Source organism: Montipora foliosa, chromosome 12 (genome assembly GCF_036669935.1).
Source record: "Montipora foliosa isolate CH-2021 chromosome 12, ASM3666993v2, whole genome shotgun sequence".
Classification (NCBI taxonomy): Eukaryota; Metazoa; Cnidaria; class Anthozoa; order Scleractinia; family Acroporidae; genus Montipora; species Montipora foliosa.
Window position 1 is genome coordinate 17,442,474 of NC_090880.1, and position 10,000 is coordinate 17,452,473.

The 10,000-nt window shown below is 39.5% G+C and overlaps 1 protein-coding gene across 2 annotated transcripts in view; it reads left to right on the plus strand.

Moving 5' to 3' along the window:
* The first annotated feature begins 2,590 nt into the window (after window positions 1–2,590).
* The window catches only part of LOC137979943 (monocarboxylate transporter 8-like), a 16,124-nt gene continuing 8,714 nt past the window's right edge, over window positions 2,591–10,000 (plus strand). The window contains exons 1-4 of one of the 2 annotated variants that reach the window (XR_011118420.1): window positions 2,591–2,821; window positions 6,890–7,485; window positions 8,271–8,640; window positions 9,226–9,694. Coding sequence is in view for 1 of the 2 variants with exons in the window: in XM_068827261.1 (XP_068683362.1) it covers window positions 2,617–2,821; window positions 6,890–7,485; window positions 8,271–8,640; window positions 9,226–9,386 (1,332 nt within the window). In the remaining variant the exon portion in view is untranslated. Of the gene's footprint in view, window positions 2,822–6,889; window positions 7,486–8,270; window positions 8,641–9,225 lie in introns of both variants that reach the window. The other variant, XM_068827261.1, reaches the window with a different exon arrangement.

A 10,000-nucleotide genomic window follows, 5' to 3' on the forward strand; every position in this document is an offset into this window, starting at 1 on the left:
GTCTAAAATTATCATAATGAATAGCGCCGCCCCTTTGTCCAGAGAACAAACAGACGGTTAAGTGGCTTACTTTATTCAATGGGTGGCCACTGGCATCTCTCCGGAGGACACCAAAATGGCTGCCGCAATGCCTAGTTAAAAAAAAAAAAGGATAGGCTTTAATAGCACTCATAAATTACACTTTTTCTGGTAAACCACAACAGTTGTGGAGAACGAAATGAACAAATTAACCAACAATACAAGTTGATATATCATGTGCCAATCAAGCAACGACAATTGTATTTTGTCGCTTTCAACTAAAAGTGTTTTGAATAACGTCCTTGTACAGAGCACGCTGATCTTGCTTGACTTTACAAGTTTCATACGCTTCAAACATTCATGATCGCCACCCACTCTTTTTGTATACTTGACAACTACTTGCCATGTTCACAGATATACACCGGCAGTACGATATTGTCACTGGAGGAAAAACACACTATTACCTGCTTTAGTAGAAAGGGTGGATGAGGTAGACTGTCAATTTTACACACTAAATGGTGAAATTACCTTTTTTTCAATATTCCGCCTCTAAAAAGACAATTCCATTTCCTTGCAGAATTGATCCATTTGAAGACAACCCGAGAAGCTCCTTGACATGGGGTTCAACTATGAATCATTCGCTGAACCACGCCAATGTTAAGCCTTTCATCACAAATAAGCACTCTAACAACCCTAGAGTATTTTTCGTCGCATTGCACGATATTGCCCAGACCAGGGAGCTGTTGTGGAACTACAACGACGACCAATGCCAATTTTATTCCGACAGCCAAACTCTCCCTGAAGAAGACTTACATGGTGTTAACATGTGTTAACGTGTGTTAAAGTCCTTACTTCTACAAAACCCATCCTTGGCTCCACAAATTATGCCTTTCCACTAGATATACAGTTGTTACTTTTTTCAACATGCATGACCTGCACAACACGAGTCATAAAAAAGAGGGTAGGAAAAAAAAAACAACAAATATAAAAGGAAACAAATGTAAAAGAAGCAAAAAAGAGTAACCCGGCCTAAAAACATTTTTAATCATTTTCAAAAATTCAGTTGTATTCATATCACAGCACAATCGACCATTCAGGTTAAGGTTCTAATTGGCCATAGAATTCAATTCGTTTTCATTTCATGCTAATTTCTGTCTGGATTTACAAAACGCTACCCATTAATGCTGTAACCTAGCACCTTCAGATGCACAACAAAGTTCTTTCTATTCACAGCTATGAATGCAGCTAGGGTCAAACTCCACCCCAGCCTCGACAATGCAACTTCTAGAGCTTACTCATGTCTAACGACTGACTATAATTATTTTACTGGTCCTTTCATGGGGATTTCTGTGGCACCTGAAGGGTCAAGCTAAGATATTTTCAGACTTTCACTAATTATAAGTCCTATATAAGAGATGGGTTCTTGGTAATTTCAAAGTTGTTGGCGGTCAATTTCTGCCAAGCAGTGTCACATAAATACTGACGTCAAATTATGTTAGTTTGCACTTATAAGAGCAAACCAAAGTTAGTTTAGGAGGGGGGGGGGGGGATTATCCCGAGTTATAGTTTTTGCCTTGGTTGTAAAATCATAGATTAGAGCATCTTGACTTTGTATAGGCATCTCTTGACGGGCCCCCCGCCCCCCTTGGTTCTAAGACCGCCCCAATGGCTTGAAAACAGACTTTGCCTGTTTTCGAATGAAAATCTGAGCAGCCACGTTTTTCAAAAATCAGTCAGATATCAGAGCACAATCAAGCAGATGCTGACTAAACAATCTTGCTCAAGCTAATTCCATTCAGGCTGAGACTTCCATTAGCCATAGCATTCAATTCGTTTTCATGCCATGCTAATTAATTATCATAGCACAATCGAGCAGATGCTGACTAAACAATCTTCCTTAAGCAAATTCCATTCAGGCTGAGACTCTCATTGGCCATAGCATTCAATTCGATTTTATTCCATGCTAATTAGTTATCAGAGCACAATCGAGCAGATGCTGACTATACAATCTTGCTTAAGCAAATTCTCTTCAGGCTGAGACTGCCATTGGCCATAGAATTTAATATATAAACAACTTCAAACGACCAAAGCGTCAGTTTACGATGATGAATCTTTCATCTTTTAACTTAACTTCATGATTTTTTTAAACCAATACACGAAAAGGAAAGTTCCAACACATTGCTTGGTTTACTGTAAACGAAATAGACTTGTGCTCAATTACTAGACGCTGTCACGGGAGAGGAGCCAGCGCTCCTTCCCCTGAAGATACTGGACTCGAAAGAGTGGCGGAAATCGAGCCTCACTATGGCTCAAAGTTGCACTCAACTGTCCAGGATAACGTCTTTACTAATGGATCGTAGAATCTCCTTATTAAACTCACGTGAAAACGCGAATAGTATAATGTTGGCTTTATTGGAGTGTGTCTCTTAATCGACATCATGTTTTGATCAATGGGTTCACGTTTGTTAAACAATTATGCTCTCAGACATTCAAGCTGTTTCGTTGGTCTAGGAATTATGCATATTTTGATCATGCATGACATTCATTAAGTTTGGATCAGGTTCTTTAGAGTGCGGTTTATTTCCATCCTTGTTCAAGATGAATTTAGAAAGAGACCATGAAGTGCCTTTAGGGAAAATAAGGACGTTATTTTGCGGGAAACGTTACAAAGACACTTTATATTCCTGGGTGGTATGTATATTATCAGCTGTCTGCAAAGCAGTAAATCTTGGGTTTGCGCTTAGCTTTGGAGTTTTATTTCCGGAGTTAATTGACTATTTTGAAGAGACGAGAGAAAGAGCAGGTTAGTCATCAAACGTACCTTGATGTATTTTTTCCTCTCTTTTACAGCTGCATTAGCCTCCCAGAGCATCAAGCTTTTTTCGGCTCTTGTTTCACCCGCAGGATGCCCTCGCATGCTGCAGTTTCCCCTGGTCTCAGAGGCTTTTTTCATCATAATTCTTCTTCTTCTCCTCAGACTTAATTTAGGTGCGAAGAGCGACAAAGAATGACCAATCAGCGGGAGAATCAGTCCTTAATTGTTGCTTTCTGCGGCTAAATTTCATGCGAGAAAAAGACCTCTTGGACTAGGGCACAATTGTACCACTTTCACGATGAATTACGTAACAGTTATTAACGCTTTACGCCTCAGTGGCAAGGTCCATCCGTTTTATCCGCTTAAGGCGATGGCTTTAGCGGTCGTTGCATCGTTGTTAATTCACGGAGTGACCTACTGCAGGGATAACTGCCATTTAAAATGTTAACACTATGCGAATTAGCACCCCACAAAACTGCAAAATTTGAGGCGGTGTCGATGAACGTCCAATAGAATCATAAGCTGTTGGAAATAGACCGTACCCTTAATCACGTAACGGATCAGAATTCTTTTGTTGAGTGACAACTGAACCATTGCATTCTGGTATTTATAGTAGTCAATCAACAAAAGAACTTTGATGTTTTACATGATAAGATGTAAGGCCTATTATTCAGCCCGACATGTTTATCGAAATTAATTGTTGCTTTCTGCGGCTAAATTTCGTGCGAGAAGAAGACCTCTGGGACGAGAGTACAGTTGTACCACTTTCACGATGAATTACGCAACAGTTATTAACGCTTCACGCCTCAGTGGCAAGGTCCATCCGTTTTATCCGCTTAGGGCGATGGCTTTAGCGGTCGTTGCATCGTTGTTAATTCACGGAGTGACCTACTACGGGGATAACTGCCATTTAAAATGTTTACACTATCCGAATTAGCACCCCACAAAACTGCAAAATTTGAGGCGGTGTCGATGAACGTCCAATAGCTGTTGGAAATAGACCGTACCCTTAATCACGTAACGGATCAGAATTCTTTTGTTGAGTGACAACTGAACCATTGCATTCTGGTATTTATAGTAGTCAATCAACAAAAGAACTTTGATGTTTTACGTGATAAGATGTAAGGCCTATTATTCAGCCCGACATGTTTATCGACAAATTCCTTGTAGGCTTGACTGCCGAATACCCTGGCACTAGGCTGTTATCGATTGTGCTGGTAAAACTAGAATATTATGCTACTAGCAGTGCCCAATTTTTGCCCAAATTATGCCACTTTTTCCTAAAATTATTCCTTTAGCAAAACAAGCGAAATAGGTCCAAAAAAATGTATCATATATTTATTATTAATGGCAACACTAGCTAGCTATTTCCATTGTCTGGGACAGTATGTGTTTGTCACGCACTTATTTTAACAACGACTTTCATGCAAAACACAAATAAAATCATGTAGCTAAACGTTTTTGGTGTCACAAGCTCGTCTTCTTTTGTATTTTGCTTTCATTGTGTTAAAGAAACAGCCTCCGGCTATGTTTTCTGGTTCAAATTTCCTCAGAGAGTTGCAACTTTTCTGTCGGTGTGACTCATTCGCAAATGAGAGGCACTGGGATCAACACTTCCGGGGAGGCCTCTCCACCGTTAGAAAACGGATGCAGCTATAACATTGACCAAAAATGGTCGCAGGCTTATCAATATATACCGATTATGCTAGCAGTGCCACTTTTAAAAAATAAGCAAAAATTATGCTAGTTTCCTTAAATTATGCCAAGAATTTTGCTAGCACGATCTGTAAAAGCCTACCTAGGACTCTAACAAATGCTTTTGTTGTAGTTGTTTGTTGTTGCTTTTTTGTTTGTTTGTTTGTTTGTTTTGTAGCTGGCTTCGCGGTACGCATAAAACAATTTAAGGCCCTGTTTACAAACAGGTAACGGTAACCCTGGTGCTGCATCGAGAGGTTTTTCTCAGGGTACTCCGGGTTTCCCCTCTACTCAAAAAACCAACTTTTGATTTGATTTTCGGTAATTTGTTGATTTCAGTGTCCCCAATCAGTGCTCCAGTGCTAGAATACTAGCTTTCCTTTCCTTAAAATTTTGGTTAATCGCAGCCTGATCTTTCTTATAAAAATTTTCCTATAAGAAGAGAGTTTATGCGATGATCCATCTATCTTTTGTTTCATTTTCATTCCGTTGTTCAAGAAGATTACATTTCTTATATTTTGAATTCATAGTTTATGGAAGTTTGGAGAATTGTTATGTGTAGCCAAGAGTCCATCCCAAATTTATCTTGTCCCCATCAGTGTCTATTTTTGAACCAATTTTTTGCGGGAAAATAAACAATAGACCAAATCGGCTAACTCAATTTTGTTCCAGCAGGAGCCCATGAGTACGAGCTTGCCTCTCCCATACAGACCCTATGTGTCAACCTTTGCGCGCAAGTTTCTGTTTTTAGAACGCGTCTGCTCTGAACTCATTGTTTAGAATGGCCAATCAGAATAATGTTATTGCCAAACGCAATTTGTGCAAATTAATATAATGGTTAGTCTCCTACAGAAGGGTTAGTTCCAAAAGTAGAAAGATACGCGCAAAGGTTGACTCAAGGATATAGTACATAAGGAAGCTCCTATTTATGAGCTCTGGGCACCTGGTTCCAGGTGCATTGTAATGCACATGCAATATACAAAGAATCTTAACCTCGAGAGATTTGAATTGGTACACATTGAGTTAACCTATTAGGTCTACTGACTATTTTCCCGCAAAACCCTGGTTTGAAAACAGACACTTTTCTGTCGCTGGTAGGGACAAACCCGATACCATTTTCTTAACTCTTGGGTAATAGACTTTTGGTGTAGCTTAATAATCCCTCAGTGGTTGTGCTAGTAAAAGTAGCATGTTATGCTATTAGAGCAGTGCCCAGTGTTACAATGGTCTTTAAAATGGTAACTGATGATTATTCAGCTAAATCAGGCACTCGTCAAGGCTCATACTTGGCCTAGGAGTCAACCCTTTCCCGAGTACATTAAATTATAGAACCCCTTAAGAGATTCAGCACGCCCACTGTTGTGAAGCCGATCAAAACAGAGCTACCTAAGCGTAAAGGGAAATATACTTTTTGCGGGGAAAACCTTTTTTTAAAGATCTGAGGAAAGAGTTCACTCAAGGAATTAGTGGAGATGGAGGCTCCCCTTCATTGATGAGCTCCTGGATAAACTCAAAATGTTCCAAACCAGAGTAGCATTTAGAGAGGTTTTCACTTGAGTGTCGAAAGTAATTGGGGAATTACTTTGGTTTTGCATCTACTTCACTCAGTGATTAGTTCAAAGTTTTCGCGCCACTTTTTCAACTAATCAGAAGTGAAAGCAAAACCAATCGTGGCTCGCGCGTGCACATTTTCCCGCGCTTTGTGTCGGCTACGTGTAATGACTTCGAGTTTTGATTGGTTTACTGGATTGTCTCCGTCCTTTTTGATTGGCCAAAGTAATTACTTTGGTTTTGGTTTTACGACACTCATTTGAAAACCGCTCTAACTATGTTTGATTGCCAACCTTGTTGAAGCGGGAACCTTAATGGCTATCTTTAACGGGAAATGGAGAATAGGAGAACAAGGAACGGGAAACCTTTAAAACTGGGAATCTTTCAAAAAGATTCCCGCTTTTAAAGATTCCCCGTTCCATATTTGGCATTCCCAAATTTCGAATTCCACGTTCCGCGATCTTTGTTTCAAAGAAAGCCGAACGTTAACTTTCGTTATTTCGCAATGGATGTTCAATCCTAAGAGTGATCCTCCCCAAAATGTCCAAGAAAGTTCATTATGTTCTAATCTGGGATTTGATTTGTACTTTTCACAATCCACTTTTCATATTGTGGGCCTCTTGCAATGATGCTTGGCGCTCAGCCGGAATACTTTAAACAACTTGTAAACATATTGTTTTCAGCATTTTTTTTTTTGGCCTGAGAATTAAATATTTGTGGGTGATTTAATCATTACTGATAGGCGTAAGCAAGCATTGCAAATGCCCACAGATTCACACTTATATTGCATGTGTCACTTATAATTGACAGCTTTCGTTGGCTCGGCAACCTTGGGTATGATCTGGTTTGCAAGTCCGCTGGCTGGCTATGTCTGTGATCGCTTCAGTTGCCGAATCACGACATTTTTGGGTGGATTACTTTGCGCAACAGGCTTAGTAGCCACTTCCTTTGTTCAGAGCATAACTCACATGTACTTCACGTATAGCTTCATCCTCGGCTTAGGAGCATGTTTCATCTGCAACTCGTGTTATCTCGTAATTGGACAGTATTTTGAAAAAAAGCTGTCCACAGCTACAGGCATTGTAGCATTGGGAGCAAGCTTGGGCGTTCTATACACAGGACCATTGCTTCAAATACTTTTGGACGCTTTTGGATGGAGAGAAAGTTTGAGAATAATGACAGCATTTTACGGGGTAATTTGCATCCTCAGTTTGGCTTTCAACCCAAACGTAGACAACAATACCGCAAACAAAACAAATCTCGAAAATGATAACGAAGAAACAAAAGACGAAGAAAAGAAGGGCATTTCTCTGTATTGCAGCGTTTGGAAATTTCCTACCTTCACCGCTGCAACGATTTCTTTTGTGGCTGCAAGTTTTGGAATGTACATCATTTACATCAATTTAGTAAGTTGTCATTACAGTCATACTTATTCAAAATATATTAATTCTCTGAATGCCATGTTAATTGTGGCCGTATCCTGTAGGTGTTCTACAAAACTCTCCAGTTCCCTCTCTCCGTTGTACTACGATCGAATTGAACGAGTTAAACAATTTTTCCTTTATTTTACTCAAACGACAGTAATATTGCTTCTTTTGTGAGGGAAAGTATCATTCGCGTTCTATCCAAACTGAAAAGAGAATAGACATAAAAGCATCAAATGACTACTTGAATACCAAACTATGGGCAGCATTTAACAACGCCTTGCTACTTTAAGAGTGAGAAGAGATCCTCGCACTCATATCTAGACAATTTAAATTAAGCAATTGTTTGTATTTGAAGAGCGGGTTATAGACGAAAGAGTGAAGTGAACCTTGTACGTATCTGGACAATTTAAGCAATTGTCTCTTGTAGACACCTGAAAAAATCAGGGGCCTCAAAGGGATTTGAACCCACGACCTCTGTGATCCCGGTGGATTGGTCTACCAACTGAGCTACGAAGCCAGTCAGTTGGAAGCAGGTCAATTTGTTGGGCTCATGTGATCCCGTGAAAGGACTTGTGACTGAAAGAAATGCAAATATTTAAAGTGCAGGTTAATATAGATGAAAGGTAAAAGTGAGCTTGGTACTTTATTGGACAATTTGAGCAACTGAGGTCATTTTGTTGGGTTCATGACTTACTTTTTTAAGAGAAAAATTCAAGCTTGGCAACGCTAAACAATGTGTTATTGTTTTGCCTTTACTTCTGTAGGTTAAATTTTCCGAAGAAATTTACATCACGGCCCAAGAAGCCTCTCGTTTATTCATCTTCATAGGACTTGCTTCGTCCATAGCGCGTCTAATAACGGGAAGGTTGTGCAACGCGAAAAGTGTGAATCCTGTTCACATTTACCAACTAGCTATGTTAATAGCCTGCGTAGCTACATTTTTGCTGCCATTTTCTACGAAGTACTGGCATCTAATACTCTTCAGTACTGCCTATGGTTTAAGCGATGGAATATTTATAACAACGTCTTGTTACATATTGCTAAGCTGTGTGGACACCAAGAAAAGAACAGCGTCTTTTGCCATCGGCAATATGATTTATTCCCTCTCTGCAGCGGCCGGCGGGCCTATTGCTGGTAAGTTACTTAAGGCCCAGAAATACGGGAAACATTTTCTTTGCAACTTGTCGCGCAACGATGTTGAGTTGCAAATTGAGATGGTTTGTTGCACGTATTACCACCTCCTCGCGCAACATTTTTTTATGTCGCAAAAAGTAAAAGCGACGTCTACTTTTTGCAACATAAACATTTGTTGCCCAAATTACACTCGAAATCATGTGATTACCTATAAAAATACCCCCCCCCCCTTCTCCCTCCCCATATGAACTGTATTATGGGATTTGCAAAAATAGAGAATTAGTAGAGAAATGTGAAAGCGACGGTAACTATGTCAATTATCCTGAGAGGATGAAAAACCGTAAACCGTATTTGCCGCAATCAAATTCACTCAGGGTCGCCATGTTGTTCTTCTGAAGTCAATTGTAACCCAAAATTGCCGCCACCTGTATCTAATTGTATACATTCAACTTTCTAGGCGCATTTAGCGTATTTCTTTTACCCAGTTCACCTTTTAAACTTTATAACTATTCACCGCGATTAACTAAATTTCTTAGCATTGTTGTAAAATGTTCTTTTAACGGGTGCAACTCTCTCACTTCACAGGCCTGATGGCAGACAGGACCGGAAACTACGTCTATTCATTTTACATGACAGGAGCAACTTTATTTGTGGCATTTCTAATTCCATTCGTGTTAGTAGTTTTGAATTGTAAGAAATCTAGGATTCATCCTAAGAATGCGGTTGAAAATTCTGAACAGATCTAAAACAAGGGCAGCAGAGCAACGAGAAACGAGCAAGGACAGGATAAAGCCTTTTTGGAAGATTATACTAGCTTATACCATATACTTTTAGACGAATTTCCTGGCCGTACCTTGAAATCAGCCGCAAGGGCAACTTACCAAAAGGTTTAAGCATGAAAGAACTCTGCGATCAAGTGCGGGAACATTGCTGGAAATATCCTTGATATCAAACAATTTTCAAGATCAAGTAGCGTCAATTTTTGATTTTCTACTTGCACCAATCTCGTAATACATCAGTTGGCAAAATCATTGTCTGCAATCATTCGAAGGAAGTGCGTATACAATTTTATTATTATTATTATTATTATTATTATTATTATTATTATTATTATTATTATTATTATTATTATTATTATTATTATCATTATCACTAGGGGTAATCGAAGCTTAGGCGAGTGCGTTCGATGTTTGTAGGACGGTACAGGTTTGGTACAGGTAGCAACTGAGGGGGGAGGGTGGATGGTTCGTGCGATAGGGAAATGTTATTACAGTGGAACCCCGATACAACGATCCTCGATATAACGATATCCCCGGTAAAAAGATAAACATACTATGTCCCTGCAAAAGTTACAGTAAAA